At 45.7% G+C, this 18,703-nt stretch overlaps 1 protein-coding gene across 3 annotated transcripts in view; it reads left to right on the top strand.

Moving 5' to 3' along the window:
- The window catches only part of LOC109886935 (SH2 domain-containing adapter protein F), a 115,011-nt gene that overhangs the window by 67,353 nt on the left and 28,955 nt on the right, over nt 1-18,703 (top strand). For 2 of the 3 annotated variants that reach the window (XM_031810358.1, XM_031810344.1), the window contains exon 3: nt 16,183-16,398. In XM_031810358.1, coding sequence (XP_031666218.1) covers nt 16,183-16,398 — 216 coding nt within the window. Of the gene's footprint in view, nt 1-16,182; nt 16,399-18,169; nt 18,269-18,703 lie in introns of all 3 variants that reach the window. The other variant, XM_031810352.1, reaches the window with a different exon arrangement.

Below are 18,703 nucleotides of genomic sequence, written 5' to 3'. Positions count from 1 at the left end.
TGGATTGAGAAGGAAATGTAGCTAGACTCCTCCTTCTCTCAGTCATGAGACAACAGGATCTACTATGGTACGAAGGGCATTGCTTACCCTCTTGGGCCCGCTCAATGAGGAAATAGTAAAAAGTAAAGTCATCTCTGTTATCTTATGATGCATAACTTCTTCTCGAGGAAAGGCACATTTACTGTTTCTAATCAGCTTCATGACTCATCTTTTCAGGAAGCTGTGATGCGTCACCTCTTGGAAACAGTCAGGATACCAAATTCCCCCATTGTCACAGGACAGTCCTTGATGGTGATAAATGTGCCTTTCAGATCGAGCCACCCTCTTCGTTCAGAGTGATCAAATGCCTTTGCCTTAATTGAATTGCCCTGTTTGCATTACATGTGAGTGTATCAGTGCTTCACCCAGAGGGGAAGGCGGATTTTCACTCTTCACTCTGCACAAATGGACCCTGAATAGCTATTGAAGGTTATTAATGTGCAGGGGGACTCCAACCAGACAGCCATTCAGACCAGGCTCTTTTTTACGGAACAAAAAAACTCTTTATGCAGAGAGAATAGACCCCGACCTGAACCACACACCTTTTGATCCATGTTATTGTTCAGGAGAAGCACTGGCTGGTCAAATCATCAATACTTCCAGGGATATTTCCCACTCTAGTCCTTCCATTTCATCTGTCCTGAGGCTTCATGTCTCAAATATTGCCTGGATAAAGGTCAGCCATCATTCAGCAGCTATGACTGTGTTTGCTGGGGCCACATCCTTTGCTGTGTGTCCACAGGAATTCAGACAACAGGAGAGGAAAATGTCATTACACAAGGAGCGTGATAATCAGATGGCAAGGGCTCTCTGCACCTCCTCTGAGATTTAACGCCGATGGTACACTGTGTAAAAGGTTTAACCTGTTTCACAAAAATTTTCTCTGTGCGCTCAAAGGTGCATGAACCATTTTCTTTGACAGGGGTTTTGTTGGAATACAGCGAGAGAATCTGAGTTGGGATTCATGAGTTTGGCTCCTCCCCTTCCTGACAGGAAACTGGGAGCTTCCTGTGTCTCAGCAGGAAGTGCAAGAAGTCAGTGGAGTCTTTCATCTACACACCCACAGGACTGGTAGCCCAGCCCACTCTACAGACACACACCACACACACCTAAACCGGTGAAATGTGAAAACTGCACTCTAGTAAGCACATTCGTTGTCATACATGCTCGCCATGAATCAAAAGCACATGCTTCCTGGCACACAGAGCTTCTTTAGTACTGCGTTCTGCTACTACTTGTATTTCTATCAAAAATAATTTCCTCTCCGCTACTTGAGGCCTTCTCGCAGTGAAATGTGGTTTATACATTTATGGAATGAGAGAACATAGTTCGGATTACATGGGTCAATAGTTAGAACCACAACTGTACATGCCACTCTGCTCTGATTAGGAACATTAGATATTTTGCCATATCACCAGTATGGAATTCATTGCATCCCCTGAAGAAAATAAATGAACGAGAGAATATGAGTGAGGGAGGAAGGGAGACGTCAGGTAGAATAATGTGTTAATAAACAGCTCTGAGCGGGATGGGTCTTGTCAGCCCACCCCTGGCACACTGTGGGAGGAGAAATGGGGAGGGTGTGTGTGTGTGTGCACCAAGATTGAGCAAGTATGTGTGATTGCATGTGTGTTTGCCTTTCCAGCTGTGTGTGTGGTTGTAGTGGGGTTGTTTGACCGGGAGCTTGGCCAGCTGAGAATAGATGCCCAGACCTACTGGTGAGGAATCCAAAACACCCCCTCCATCTGCCACTCCTCTCATTCACTGAATACCAGGCGAGTAGCAGATACAGCCTGCCTCTCTGAGGTCAGGACAACAGGGCAATGGCATAGTATTTTAGAACCCTCTAATGGAAGGGTTTATCATCTGAGGGTGTGTGTGTGTGTGTGTGTGTGTGTGTGTGTGTGTGTGTGTGTGTGTGTGTGTGTGTGTGTGTGTATTTAGGGTTAGTTTATTATGATATATGGTGTGTAGTATCATGGCATGTGGTATTCTGTTCATATCATGACGTAGGCAGCAGGCAGCTTCAATCAAAATGTGCATTCCCTTACTCAACCACCGTACTCTCTCAACCAAAACTCTATTCATCCTGTCTTTCTTTTGGTTCTGCTTGTATCTACATTTTGTGAAAAGCAGTTTGGCACAGATGGAGACATTCCTGTTGAAGTGAAGGAGTGGGCCAAACCACATGCAGGATGATTGTACTGCTGCTACAAGCAGTGTATACAGTGGGAGAGGGAGAGAGACCTGGTTGGGTACATAACTCCTGTCAGTTTACCATCTCTTTTCCCAAAGTCTTGTGATTAGTCTCTGCGCCATTGTTGACTGCAGTTCCAGTCCATTCCTGATCAGCTCCAACTACTGCTCTCCTCCCTGACTACTCTACATGTTCAGTCTCAATGACAGGTTTACACCGCAATGAGACGATCGATTCTGATTCAGTTTGTAAGGTCAGCGTTCTCCGGAGAGTACTTTTTCTAACAGCTGCGTATATTTACCACAGTGACATCTGCAGTGGCTGATAGAGACCGGTTAGGGAAGTGTGTGTGTGTTACTGACAGAGTACAGAAGTACAGAAGTAGGATGACTTCCAATGAGGTGAAGGGAAATACTGTTCACAAACAGAACGGGTCCTGAACCATGACGCTACCTGATCAACCTGACAACCTCCATGATATCGTTGACGTTACATCTCCACATCGATTGTGTCCCGTTCTTCCCATCTCCCTCAGTGTTTTTCCGCATTGTAAATAATGGATGGGATGGAGGTTATTCACTCAGCATCGTTTATTGGGTTCCTGTTTTATTGGTTTGGGATTCATTGGTCCTCTAAGGGGGCTGATGTTCCCGACACCCTGTGACTCAGAACTCCTGATGGTAATGGATGTGGCTGATGTTAATGAGGGTGCCGAGTGACACTGCCTTTCCAAAAACAACGGGCCAGCAGAGCAGAACAGAGTCGACCCGACCTAAATGGCCCATACTTTCACTAGTGGTGCTTTTGGGGGAGCTGGGAATGGCTGAGCTCTCCATGCCAAGCTCCAGCCTGCTGGTGTAGTGTGGAGGACAAAGCCCACGTGGCAGCCATGGTGCCCAGCCAGCTAGGCAGAGAGGCATTGTAAAATACACAAGCATGGGGTTTAACAGCCTAGCAGGCAGACCTGTTATAATACTATAGCTTCTGCACTCTGTTAGCTCATTATTACAGCCTTGGTAGGATTTATATGATACTAGAATAAAGTTATGCCTTTTGACATGAGATCCTATCACACAATGGATTCAATTTTTTTTGTTGCTAAGGCTCAGCTGCGTGATTAACAGTGCCTTTGTGAATGTAAACCTGCTCTGCTTTACATAGCCTCTATTAATGTAATTCATAGGAAATGTGGGTGTGAATATCTGACTACAGTTCTGGGGTGTTAGAGCAGGAATCTCATCTATCTTAATAGAGGGAATGAAGAGTAAGATCCTATTTCCAAGCAGAGCTATGACTTTCTGGGCTGCTGAATTAAATATGCTAATGCTAACGACTTTTTCATTTGGGGCTCAGATTGGCACGGCGGTGACGAGAAGTGACTTGACCCTGGTCACAGAGGAATAAGACAAATCTTTAGCTCAAATCCCTGTCATTTGGGCTGTACTGTACTCAAGCCCATCAATCAACTACCTCTGGACTGCTCCTGCACTTATAATGTATATTGAACTATACAAACATGCATTATGTCACACCAACTACAACAGTATAGTGAAGGGTTAGGTCTAGCCTATACTATTTAATTGGGTAAAAGTCAAGTTAAATGTTCATATTTACGTTGGACTTGCCTTGTGTTTGTTGGTTGATGACTTTTGTTTACAAGAAGAGCCCATTCTGTGCATAGAGAACCCTCGGGAGCGATTTAGCATTTTGTTTACACTCCTTGACTTTCGCTTTGTGTTTTAGTCATTAAGGGAAATGAGCTCTCTTTTATGTTCTCATTCTGACAATATGCAAATAGCGTGAATATGTAAGTGGAAGGAGGTTCATCTGGGGGTAGGCATTCTTTATGAATATGACTGACATGTTGTTGGCTCTTTTTGAATTCAGTTGTAGTCTACCGTCACTTCTCAATCACCATTCCCAAGCTGATTTACAAACCAACTGAGTCACTGTGTTCTGGTCTCTCACCAAGGAGAACAATAACAAAAATCGTATTAATTCATGAGTGACTGTCAGGAGTCCTGAATTGCTTTCACTACTTTTCAAAAGAAAAAACATTCCTCCTTTTAATTGTTTTTGTTTGGTTTGCTCCTCAGGAGGGAGTTGCACAACAGTAACTGATGAATTCATTTTCCCCACGCAATCTAAAAGCCCTCTGATTTATTATCAACATCAGTCAGTGATTTTCTTGTAGCTTCTTATCCTCTGTGATTACAATGTCTTTATCTTACTTGTGTGGCATCATTTGGTTTATGCTGGGACCACTCTTATCTGCCTTCTATAATTGTCTGAGTGTTTGGTGGTACAAATGTACCAGACCTGTGAATCACCTGTGTACTGTAGTCCTGGTTGAGACTTTATCCTCTGTCAAGTGCAATCAGGCTGGGCTGAGATGAGTAGCTGGGCCCTGGCTCCCCCATCCTCCCCCCAGGCCAGGCCTGATCTAATGGGAGCAGAAGTGGACAACACCACCACCACCACTGGGTCCAGATAAAAGACAGGCCCTTGTCGGCCGCCAAAATAACATGGAGAGGCATTTGACTGGCAGCATGTTATCTGTCATTCATAAAGATGAAGGTGGTATGGTCCACTGTTGATGGAGCGGTACCAAAGATATAATCTAGAACAGACCGATACAGAACCCTAGGAATAGTATCAGGGGTTATCTGTGAGTCTACGGTAATGTTTTGTTTAATACCGGGAAGGGCAAAGGAGATCACATCATGATGGAAACACAGCAAGAAGCTTACCGTGGTTATCCACCTCCACAGTATTTAAATGACCTGCTGAAGGTCGACTCAGCCTAGAGTGAGGTCATTGGCTGAATGGCTGGCTGTGTAACTATTTGTATTGTCAGAGAACTCTGTTAATCCATGTTCCCCTGAGGGCATCCATGTCCTGTATCAATCTACAGGGGAAGTATTGGTAAACAGGTCTCACTGTTGACTTGTTGTTTACTAAGAGCCTTTTCCAATAAATGGGAGGGATCAATACCATGCATTGTGTTGACCAGTGTTTATATCTGCCTCCAGGGTTCTGCTACTCCTGTTTTCTGGTTCATTGTGGGCCTAAATGTTGAGGCGGGCTGTGTTCAGTAGGTAAAATGGAAGAAAAAGCTCTGAAACTAACAGAAATTCTGTTACGAACATTAAAACATTTTGCTACGGTGTGGCCTAATGAGCAAGACACTGGTGTTACTTTTCTGATTTGTTACAATTCGGTTCTAATGTTGTTGTGGACAATGAGTGTGATAGCATGAGAAATAGCATTCAGAAATGGCATGAATGGAGGCATGGCAGTGGTCTATTTTCATCTCATGTGGTGTGTATGCGCCATTATCTGAGGTACCTAATTATTACAGCTGACTGGAGGTCAGTGTTGTTCTGTTGTCACGAGAAAGGTGGTGGTGTGGTTCCGTTCCTCCTGTTGCCACGGGTACTAGCAGCGGGTGTGTGATTGTGAGAGTGTAAAGAGTGGCAGCGCTTCTACACTGAGAGACAGGCAGCCTGAGGAGGACAACACTGTCAATCTCTGTCTGTCCGCTCGCCACAGTACCGAGGTGATGAAGCTTAATCTCCAACAGATTTCTCCACTGCTCCCTGCTTTGTTGTGCTGGAGGCAGAGATTATAAGATTAACGCGCAATAAGGAGAAAGATATTTAATTTGCTAAAGAATAGCCATTTCCTGGCAACAGCCAGAGACCAGGATCGAGAGAGAGACTCCCATTTAGAGTCCAGCTGGGGTTTGGGTTAATTTGGCTATGAACGATGCAGATGATTGTCAAAGGAAGTCGTTAGAGATTGGGGCTAGAAGAGACCTCTTCCTCACCCACCCACTCTTTCTCTTTTTGGGGGGAGGGGCTGACGGTCTGTTGCTGGAGACCCGGCCATCACCACTAATGGGCTGTTGACCCCCAGCAGGGGGCGGCGGGAGGGGCAGGTCGAGTGGCTATTCATCACAGCAATGTCCACGTGTCATCATCCGGCTTCTCCTCCTCTGGCTGATCCCAGGGAAAGATTAGCAAGCAAAACCACATCTGGCCTTCACACTGCTCTTAGCCAATGGCTACTCCTCTGCTACTCTCCTCTACTCTGCTCCCTTGTCCCACCCCAGCCTTCTCACAGGAGCTGAACTCTGGGTGCACTCTCCTCTAATCCTGAGCCAGTCTTATCTCAGCTCAGGAACAATAGACACACAGAGAGAGCAGCAGGCAGCCCCTGCAGCTATTCAGAATGGAGAATTTTACAAAATGACTCCAGCTACTGTAGAGCCCAAAGTGTGGAGTCAGGCAGGCTGCCTCAGTGCTCAGACTGGTTGTCACTGACTCTATAAGTCCTGGTTTCTCAATCCCTGGAAACCCGCCTGGCATCAAAATGTAATCCATTTTTGATGTGGATGAGGCAAGTAAAATCAACAGCAATAAACCCAATGAAAACAAGTCAGGGTACCACAGTACATGCTACTGTTTTGTCCATAGCGTGATGAACAGTACAGTCTATCTGGCGGTTGTATGCCTGCGGGTGTGTATGTCATGTAGCCAGAACCCAATTTTTTTTGTTTAGCAGCGGGTCGGGGACCCGAAAATAATTACAAATCATTTGTAGACTGCAAATTGACCATAATAATCCCAAACAGATATAATATTTGACTAAAACATAATCATATCAAACTGCTTACATTTGTATGCGATCATATGTGTGTCTCTATGTGTGGGAATACTTGAACAAATTTCCAAAATTAAATTCACTTGGAGTTGAATTCCTGGTATTTAGTATTTTATGTCCAACAATGTAAAAAAAATAAGTTTTTTTAATCATTTGCTCAGAATACATGAGGGGGGGTGAAACCACGACCCGTAGGACACCAGTAGGGTAGCCCTGATGTAGGTAGACCATCCATCTCATGTTAATGAGCCTTCACCACAGTCCTAACGAGCTGTAGTCGCTGCTGTGCCCCGTGTAGGAATCAATGCTGCTGTCTGTGCTGTGGCCGGAGACTGGACAGTCATTTGCATAAAGGAGGCTAGGGACAGACTGTTAAACAGGCCATGGAGGCATCAGTAGATCAGTTCTGTTCTGTTGTCTTCCCCACCATGCAGCTCTGTACTTCTGACATTCACCATCCCATGCTTAACCCCAGATTGAGCTAATTACTGATTGGTGCCATTGACTAACAATCCTTTCATTGTAATTGGACGCTTCATTTTGGCTTGTCTGTATTGTGTCGGGGATTTGACCTGACGGTGGTTTCTGTTGCTGCTGGATGGATTGTGATTTTAGGATTTTAGATGAGAAACAGTGCAGCAGATTACAGCAGTGTGTTACGTTTGGACAGTCAGTGCTGTGTGAACCCTCCTGGGTTTTATTTGTCCTCTGATGTATTTGGTGAATTAACAGTTTGAGGGTACACAACAGTCTATAGATACAAATAAAGGTTCCTTAGGGATTACAAATGGCTGTTTTCATGCCTTTGTAGGATGATATAGTATGTCTTGTACTTTTAGGATATGAAAGAAACTTCACTTTTACCTCAGTATGCACTCCGTTGTATGCACTGGGAGAGATGTTTTGTCTTTGGGCCAACTTAGTAGAAGAGACAGTAGCCTGATATTGCTTTAAAAACCAAAGTAATTCCGCATTTGTTTTCATCAGTGTTGTGTTGAGCCTTCAGGTGACGGCTGCTCATGTACTGGTGGAACACCGTGAGTCCTTCACTGTTTTTCTCTTTCTCTCCAACTCGGTCTCTCTCTTTCTCTCATCCCCCCCCTCTGTTATTTTCTTCTCTGTGTACATCTCCAGGCCAGTGAATCCATATGCATGTCAGTGCGTTCAGGGAGAAGACATCTCCTCCTCAGTATCTCTTACCTTCCCCCTGGCCGGCCTGGAAAGCAGAAAAATAAACACACGTACACACTCGCAAAAAAAGAGAGGGTATTATCTGTGACTGCCTGTGCCATTCTTCATTTAACCCACATTCAAATGACCGTGTTATGATTAGTTTTCCCCACCAGCACCCTATAAGGATCATGGTATGATACCAGCTGTGGTTAAGCCAAAGGTTCATTATAGGCATAATGTGTCATCATCCTGAATGCCTATATCCTATCTGTGAGTAAACAGTTGACTCTAGCTAAGCAGTTCTCTGTCCAAAACTGTCATTGCCAAGTGAAGATTCCAGAATATTCCGGCTGAAACACGAATGGCCACGACTTCCAGTTGCAGCAAGACATGTTTACAAAGAAGCAAACAGCACAACGAAAGAGCAGCAAGACCCAAAATACTCACTCCTCTCCAGGCCAATAATGAACAGGACGCTTTATTCAAACTGCCTCCAGCCTTCCCAAAAGTATGTCTGAGGCGCTGGCAGGGGCTCTGAGTAGGCTACCCACCACAAGCTTGGCACAGTTTGAGTGAGGAGCAGAGGGAGGATGGACAGCATGGCTGCTTTTGTTCCTTCTGCAGGAGGCAGATAAAGGAGACACACTAGCTGATTGGTAGACGGACAGAGACACACTAGCTGATTGGTAGACGGACAGAGACACACTAGCTGATTGGTAGACGGACAGAGACACACTAGCTGAGTGGTAGACGGACAGAGACACACTAGCTGAGTGGTAGACGGACAGAGACACACTAGCTGAGTGGTAGACGGACAGAGACACACTAGCTGAGTGGTAGACGGACAGAGACACACTAGCTGAGTGGTAGACGGACAGAGACACACTAGCTGAGTGGTAGACGGACAGAGACACACTAGCTGAGTGGTAGACGGACAGAGACACACTAGCTGAGTGGTAGACGGACAGAGACACACTAGCTGAGTGGTAGACGGACAGAGACACACTAGCTGAGTGGTAGACGGACAGAGACACACTAGCTGAGTGGTAGACGGACAGAGACACACTAGCTGAGTGGTAGACGGACAGAGACACACTAGCTGAGTGGTAGACGGACAGAGACACACACACACACACATTGACTGAAAGACTGACATAGACACACATTGCCTGAAAGACTGACATAGACACACATTGCCTGAAAGACCGACAGAGACACACACACACACACACTGACTGATAGACTTACACACACACACACACATTGACTGATAGACACACATACACATTGCCGGAAAGACTGGCCGAGACACACACATTGACTGGCAGATGAACACACACGCACACACATTGCATGAAAGACCGACAGACACACACCCACACACACACATTGACTGAAAGACCGACGGACACACACACACACATTGACTGAAAGACCGACAGACATACACGCACCCACATTGACTGATACAGAGCCACACACATTGCCGGAAAGACCGACAGAGACACACACACACACACACACACACACACACACACACACACACACACACATTGACTGGTAGACCGACCGACACACACACACACATTGACTGAAAGACCGACAGAGACACACACGCACCCACATTGACTGATAGACCGACAGGCACCGATGGAGCAGTGACTCACAGCTTATCGATTTCAGAAGCTTTTCAGACTGTTTCCAAATTTGGAATCAAGAAGAAAATAAATGTTGAAATATTGAATATATTTCTGCTTCTCTGAGAGACACGAACAAGATGCATGGTAATTTCCCCCTTTTCTTTTTCTTTTGTAGACTGCTACATTTTCGACTCCAATTCCACTCTTTCTTTTGTACTGATTACATGTCTAGCAAGTGTTCCTATTGTATCCCAAGGGCAGTGAAGTGTAGAGAAGTGACCACCTACATAAAGAGATCCTTTAAAACCGAGAGGGGCTGGCTACAGAGATCACACTTCTTCACACAATATGATATGGAATATTATGTAGTTGGCTGTTGCAAGTTGATTGAAGTTCAAGTCGTGCTCATTTGTGAAATGTCTGATTTCGCTGAGCACATTGAAAAGCAGCCTTGTGGAGAGATTCATGGAGATATGAGCTGGTCCAGCTGCTTCTCCTGTCATTACCTCCACCCCTCCAACTCCACCCCTCGAATGCGATAGTAGACATTATAAACTGGGTGGTTGAGCCCTGAATGCTGATTTGGCTGACAGGTATATCAGACCGTATGACAAAGACGATGTATCATTTGCAGTAATCCCACATCATGAGAGATGTATGAAATTATAGTCACATTGGTATAATATTATAAGCGTTGTAATGCATTGCCTCTTCAACTGAAATCTTGTACCCCCCCCCCCCCCCCGAACCCTTGTACCCCCCCCCCCCCCCCCCCCCCTGCCCATGTTCCCTCTATATCATTCCAGTCTCAGGTTCCATTCCATCCAGACTGACTCCATTATGTGCCTATTCTCTATGGGGTCTGGGGAACAAAAGGCAGTGAGACCTCCTAGCACAGCCCTGCTCACAGCAGTGTGTCGACATGGGTCAGGGAGCATACACCTCCAATTGTCAGCCAGCTCTCAGCCTGACACACAATACCTCTGGGTGACACACAGATAACTCAAAGCCCTCGGTGCCACTGCCGGCACTTGATAGTCCGCTACTCTGCTCCGCATTCACAGCTAGGCCACGTCAATATGAAAAACTGAAATGAAACGGGGTAGAAAATCCGCTGGCTACGGTTAGATAGAGACACGTCTTGGCACGGGAGCTTTGTTAATCAACCTCTCTCTCGCTGTCTCTTTGTCACTAAACAAGCTCGACTGAATGCTTTGTTACAGGTGGCCAGTCTTCAATGGCCTTCCTTCGCATTCATAAGCAGCTGAACGCCAAGACTTGACTGAAATAATGGCTTGTTGGGAAGAGAAAGCCGTTTCCTACCAGCTCCATACGTCTTGCTTTAAAACAACCGGAGTTGGCTACAATATGTCTGTTACTCTGGTACCACTTTCATCTTGACTATCCTCTTCAATGGGGGACAGCAGAATCTTGCTTAGTGAAGACTGTCTGCTGACCTAACAATACTCATCCCCATGCATACTGAACAGTATCGGCTTGCTCTGGAATATCAGACGATTAAAGCAATGAACACACTTTGCAATGTAACTAGTGGGTAGTACAGCATACATCCTAGTCTAGGCGATGTACTATCAGACTTCTTTATGGATGATTCTTTGGAGGAGCCAAAAGACTACATCCTTGAAGCATGATTACTTCCGCTCCATTGTTTTCCAGGGGTGTAAAGTCAATCACATTTAATCCCTCACTTGTGCAGAGAAATCCCCTCAATTGAGTCCAGATAGACTGTTATAGACTGTGCCCTTCCAAGCGCTTCATAGCAGCAAATCCTCTCTGGAGCTATAGGAGTGGGCGGTCCAGGCAGTAGTCAGCCAATAGTCACCCAGAGATTATTGGCTGTTTGCTCTTTCTTTTTTTATGTGATGATATGATGCCCTGGTTCTTTGAGAAAAATATGCTGTGGTAGCTAGCTTTCTAAAAATCCTCTCCTGTCTAATGTATTCACGGCCTCAGGTTGGAGAGCGAGTGGAGGGAAGGGGGGTGGGGGTGCGGTGGGGAGGTGATGGGTCAGGTCTCCTGGTTGCCAGGCTGGTTTAAGATAATAGCTTTGATTTAATCCAGAGCAGCATCTCCGCTCCCACAAGCTCCCACCCGTTCCCCACGTACAGCCATGCTAATATGCCCAGAGGGTTCCTCCTTCAGTAAGTTGAAGAGGAGCCTCCTTGGATTTATGGTGAGCAATATCTTGATCTCTTTTCAATAGAATGAATCCCTTTATTTCACGAACCAGAGATGATAGAGAAAGGAAGGAAGATTCTGCTATCTCACCCTCCACCCTCTCTCCCTCTCGCTCCATATGTCACTGGCTCTGAACCCGAGTTGAGACATTTAACCAACCTTTGACCTTAGCATTTAGTTGTCTGTGCAGTCAGCAGTGCATGGTTATTAATCTCCCTGAGTTAGATGTGTCCTCTGTTCTCCTTAGTGAGTTCGCTACACAGCAACTTGTCCTCTAGTCTAGTCAGTCTACTACTGGGTGAATGTAGGGTGTCAAAGGTCAATTCTGGACTACCTAGTAGTGAGAGTGGTCTCAGACCGACAGAAAGAGGTCAGGAGGAAGTGCCATCTGGAGTGGAACTCTCACATCCAGGGAGGAGAAGGGGAGTGGGGGTGTGGTGGGTGACCCCTGACCCTGAGCGGAGGCAGTGATTGTCAGAGGGCAGAGGTAGCTATGCTCCAGCTGTGTAACAACTTGTAGCTCTGTTCCACCATCAAGCTAATCACGGTAATATAAACAGACAGATGTTACCCCTCCCAGCTCACAAAGCATGCCTCAACAAGGATGAAGGGAGGGGGGAAGAGGGAAAGAAGGAAGGCGAGAGGGAGGTGGGAGGGATGCAGTCCTGCTGGGAAAGCACTGAGGCAACATGTCAGAAGGCTCCTGCTGGTTTCCGCAGCCCCCCTCCCAACCCCACACAGAGTAGTTGTAAGCCTTGTTCATGGGCCTGGTGGGGAGTCTTAATACCCCTTCGGCAGTTTATCCAAGGCAGCACGCTCCCAATTAAAGGGTCCTTCAAGCAAGATTTACTCCCCACCAAACCCCTAAACATTACACTCCCCCATCCTCCCTCAGTCCTCCGGCAGCCACCTCTCCTTCCCACTTTTCTCCTTCCTCCCTTTCCTTTCTATCGCTGTTGATTCTTCTGGCAGGAGGTGGGCACTCATCTCTCTAGGATCTCACAATGCCAAGACTTTTAACTGTGAGATCAGAGGGTGAGAGTTTGCCTAGCGCACGATTACATTGGAGATTTCTGGCAACCCCCACCGGGTAGCTCCATTAGGCTCCGTGCTACTCTCATTTTTCCGCAAGAGCTCCCTTGGGCTGCAAGGCAATTATGCAGTGGTGTGGCATAGTATTTCATTCTCCTCACATTGCGTTACTCTATGATGGAGTTCGCTGCTAACAGCTTCATACGGCCCAGGAGGAAGGGAGCTGGTTGCTAACGTCGTCCTGCTACTGGAAAGACATGGAGATGGGATGAGAGGGGGGGACAAGAGAGAGGAGGGAGACTTCTCAAGGGCATGATGGGCTGCTCTCTTTACTCACTGGATAGGTGGGAACACTATTCAGCACTGCATAGAATTTGCATTTATACCCTGCCTTATGTCATTCATAAATGTCTCAGAGAGCGAGGGAAAGATACAGAGAGGAATGGAGAATGTCGAGAGTAATGGAGTGGCGCTAAGAGGGTGAGGGTGAGGGAGGGATATATAGGTGAGAAGATGGGGAAGGGCGTTCTCCTGTCGTTCTGTTCCGTGGTGTGTGGTGCCCCAGGCGAGGCTGTTTATAGCTTTGGTGATGATGACGCCGCTCTGCAGACAGCCAGCCAGCCAGTCAGTCAGTCAGGCTACGCCGTGCACAGTCACAGGTGCTCAGGCCCCCAGGCTTCTCTCCTCTCTCTTCCTCTCCAAACGCTGTCAGCTCATCATCAGCTAGAGCAGGCTTTCATCACACCCAGCTCCCAACATGCACACAGGAGGCGCTGCTACACCTCCTATAGCTCTAAACCTGGAGCTACTGCTACTCACTATGGGTCATAGTCTGAGACTAGAGCTTTAACATTATGAAGCCAGAGGGTGATCAACATACACATACACCTATTAGGGCTGGGCGGTATACTGTATTTTACTATATATTGATGCACGGACCGGTTTGGGTTTTTAGTTTACTTTCTATAACAGTATTTTAAGCAAACTGAAAAGATTTAGCATGGGTCCTCAGATCCTCAAAAGGTTCTACAGCTGCACCATCGAGAGCATTGACTGGTTGCATCACTGCCTGGTATGGCAACTGCTCGGCCTCTGACCGCAAGGCACTACAGAGGGTAGTGCGAATGGCCCAGTACATCACTGGGGCCAAGCTTCCTGCCATCCAGGACCTCTATACCAGGCGGTGTCAGAGGAAGGCCCTGCAAATTGTCAAAGACTCCAGCCACCCTATTCATAGACTGTTCTCTCTGCTACCACACGGCAAGCGGTACCGGAGAGACAAGTCTAGTTCCAAGAGGCTTCTAAACAGCTTTTACCCCCAAGCCATAAGACTCCTGAACATTTAGTCAAATGGCTACCCAGACTATTCACATTGCCACTCTCTGTTGTCATCGATGTATAGTCACTTTAATTAAATCTACCTACATGTACATACTACCTCAACTAACAGGTGCCCCCACACATTGACTCTGTACCGGCACCCCCCTATATATTGTTATTTTTTTCACTGCTCCTCTTTAATTACTTTAGTTACTTTTCTCTTCTTTTTTGGAACTGCACTATCGGTTAGGGGCTCGTAAGTAAACATTTCACTGTAAGGTCTACTACACCTGTTGTATTTGGCGGATGTGACTAATCAAATTTGATTTGAATGTTTGGTTTGTTAAATGTGATACGCCAGTGTGTAACGTCCATTTTAATAGTTTACTCTTCTACTTGGGTCATCCATCTCTGCACTCTCCACGCCGCTTTCCACGCACACCTAGTACCACCCAGCCACTCAAGGAGCGGTTTTGTTGTTGTTTGACCACGATACACTTTCGTTCAGTCTGCATGGTCAATGCTGCACATGCAACAATGTTGTTTCCAATTGGTCTGCATGGTCAATGCTGCACATGCAACCATGTTGTTTCCAATTGGTCTGCATGGTCAATGCTGCACATGCAACCATGTTGTTTCCAATTGGTCTGCATGGTCAATGCTGCACATGCAACCATGTTGTTTACAATAGGATCTTAATATAAATCCACAAGCGTTTTATAATTACAATATTAGTTTGTGTTTTCATAGCAAGTTAATTAAGCTAAATCGTGTTAGCCACTAATGCTAATCGCTAGTTAGCTGGGTAGTACTGAGTCGGAGCTAGCTAATACAGCCTGATACAAGTGCTGGTGGAGGCCTAAATCCATCATGTTGTTTGTGCAACAGTATCTTCTAAATCAAAGAGGAATAGGTGAAGCATGAATATGTTGGCTATATGAATAAAGATTGAATGTGGCCAAAGATTATAGGGTCCCCTAGGAAACACGGAACACTTTGGTTCCTATCCTGTCACAATAACTCTTCCATGGCATTTTCATTCGTTGTCATGTCAAACAACATTGTATTCACTGTACCCCCTATTATTTATTCTAACTATAGAATTACAATAAACATTTCCATGATTCCAAAAGTGCACCCAAGTGTTTTGATCTAAATTGCAATTGCAACATTTGGTTAAAAATAAGGCCTAGTATTTTTGCCCATATCGTGGCAGTGTGGAAATGATCTCAAATGAGTGCAGGAAATGCAGGAAATTATTTTAGGTTGAAGTTTAATTGAAAATAATAAAAGTCAGAATGGAGACAGACCCATTGAAATAATTTAGAATATATGTGTTGCCTCCCTAGGGTCATGCACTACTCATAAAGAACATTTTCAACTTTTCTTCATCAAAAACAGAAAATACCATCAAATTCTTTTGAAAAATACCATATGATATGATACATGGATACATGGCCATATCACCCAGCCCTAATACTTATAGACCTGCCTCCATCACACATAGGCATCTGTAGCTGCCTCTCCTGATCATGTGTGTTCTGCTTGGCTATGCTAATCCCTGTTAGCAGGTATAGAGTTTGATTAGGATCCACACAGCAATAATTAACATGGCTGTTGGTGTCCCATGTTTGGTTCTTCTCCCTCTCCTGGGTCTCAGGGGGTAGGTATGTAAAGAGACAGCTGGATCTCACTGCCCAAGGAAAGCTGGATTTAGCCTACCTTGGAGCATGGCTGTCTTAGTGTTGTATGTAGAGAAAATGATATTTTGGAAGTGAAACTGCTGATGAATGAAACTGCTGGTTGGATTGTTAACATAAATATTCACATATACAGTCCCTTCGTATCGTTTTACCTTTACATCCACATTGACAGTCTATTAAATCTAACCCTCCTCTCCCTCTTATCTTTTGCCAGAGATCCGCGGTGGCCGGGGGCCTAAGGAGGGGTCACTGAGATCGCTGCCCCTGTACGACACGCCCTACGAGCCAGCTGAGAACGGAGGGGACTCGGACGGCGAGCGTCCCCGCTGCCCCAGAGAGAGTCGGCTACCGCAGGACGACGAGAGGCCCCCGGAGGAGTACGACCAGCCCTGGGAATGGAAGAAAGAGCGCATCTCCAAGGCTTTCGCAGGTACGAGAGCACGTATGTAACACTCCTCTCCTCCTGCTCTACGACCCCTACATTACTGTCACTCTGTGTCTGTTCTGCTGTCCCTCTCCATCCCACTAATTGACCAGGTACCCTTTTCCAGCACTAACCAATGTGATTACTGCTTCTTTCATGGTTTCCGGGTATCTTATCTTCAGAAAGGCATTGTTAATTTTAAGTTCCTTCCCCCTCGTGAAGCATAACATCAAGTTCATTTGCAGGTGTCTCTTCTGCTGAGTGGGGCCTTTTTCTGGGTGTCTGTCTAGTCTTTGGCATTTATTGTCATGAATCTTGCCCTGGAGGCAGCTCTGCAGAGTGTGGCTGTGCCAGCTAGTGACCAAAGTCATACAATCTGATTTTAAACATAACCCTATTTTGACTTTGCAGCTGTACCGTCTAGCGGAAATCGATCAGTTCCAGGGGAAGTTTCATGACAATAAACGTCAACCTGCAGCTTGGGAGAGACCTATGGTGTATTGTAGTTAGGGGAGCATGACTGTGTTTGTGTGTTCTCATGCATTCATATACAGTATACACTACATATACAAAAGTATGTGGACAGTCTTTCAAATGAGTGGATTTGGCTATTTCAGCCACACCCGTTTAAATAAACGGGTGTGTTTATTTTACTAGGCAAGTCAGTTAAGAACAAATTCTTATTTACAATGACGGCCTAGGAACAGTGGGTTAACTGCCTGTTCAGGGGCAGAACGACAGATTTATACCTTGTCAGCTCGGGGGTTTGAACTTGCAACCTTCCGGTTACTAGTCCAACGCTCTAACCACCACTGCTGACCGGTGTATAAAATTGAGCACACCGCCATGCAATTTCCATAGACAAACATTGGCAATAGAATGGCCTTCTTGAAGATCACCTAAGATCACCATGCGCAATGCCAAGAGTCGGCGCAGTGGAAATGCGTTCTCTGGAGTGATGAATCACGCTTCACCATCTGGCAGTCCTATGGAGGAATCTGGGTTTGGAGAACGCTACGATAAGGCTTCCTGTCCGAATGCATAGTGCCAACTGTAAGGTTCCAGTCTAGAGAAATCTGAACACTATAGCACACAATGACATTCTAGTCAATTCTGTGCTTTTGGTGGAGGCCCTTTCCTGTTTCAGTGTGACAATGCCACCGTGCACAAAGCAAGGTCCATACAGAAATGGTTTGTCGAGATCGGTGTGGAAAAACTTGACTGGCCTGCACAGAACCATGACCTCAACCCCATCAAACTCCTTTTGGGTTGAATTGGAACGCCGACTGCGAGCCAGGTCTAATCGCCCAACATCAGTACCCTACCTCACTAATGCTCTTGTGGCTGAATGGAAGCAAGTCCCAGCAGCAATGTTCCAACATCGAGTGGAAAGCCTTCCCAGAAGAGTGGAGGCTGTTATAGCAGCAAAGGGAGGGACCAACTCCATATTTATGCCCATGATTTTGGAATGTGATGTTTGACAAGCCGGTGTCCACATACTTTTGGTCCTGAAGTGTATGTGTGCATCTGTCTGTCTCAATGTCTCTCAATGTTACTGAATGTTGACTGTGGTTTAGAGAGCTCCAGCATAGCTAACACAGCCATAACTGAACAGGGCCGTTCCAAGACAAACCAAACCAAAAGATTGGTGGAAAAACCAACACCTTTCCTCGATTTGAAACTATACTATACCAAATATTTTAAAAAACCCTTTAAAAGTTTTTTTTCTTTACATCTTCCTCCTTTTTTCTTGACCTTTTTTGTATTCTTTGAACAGCTCTGCTCTGTTCTGACTGCATTAGCTACAAGGGCTCTGTAAGTGGCAGTGGATCAGAACCAGAGACAAGGATGGACAACACCTCTAAATCCCTCACAGGTACCACTAACGCACACCACCCGGGCTGGTCTGTCTCTGTCCCTCTGTTTCTATCAGTCCGTGTTTACTTCGTCTACGTTTCTCTGTTTCATACTGCAGTAAATGTGTGCAGTCTCTTTCAGCTGTTAGGAAAAACGGATGTTCCTTTCTTTCATTCATGTCTTTCCCCTCGTTATTTTGTCTTTCATCCAGCACTAAGATGAGTTTATTTAGGATGCTATTTACAAACACTCCTCTTACATTATTTCCTTTTGATGGTAATTCATTTCATTTGCCCGGGATGTCAAAGTGATTTCTGCTGTGCGAGAACAGAGATAAGAGCGCTGAAGTTATCCTTCAAAGAGGAAGACTGGAGTTGCTTTGATTTATTGCATGTTCTTCAACCTTTTTCTGTTCCATTCAGCCCATAATGATATCCCAGTGTTTGGTAGAGAG

Source organism: Oncorhynchus kisutch, linkage group LG3 (genome assembly GCF_002021735.2).
Source record: "Oncorhynchus kisutch isolate 150728-3 linkage group LG3, Okis_V2, whole genome shotgun sequence".
In the NCBI taxonomy this organism is placed as follows: Eukaryota; Metazoa; Chordata; class Actinopteri; order Salmoniformes; family Salmonidae; genus Oncorhynchus; species Oncorhynchus kisutch.
Note: the sequence above shows the minus strand (reverse complement) of the source record. Positions and strands in the feature narration are given on the sequence as shown.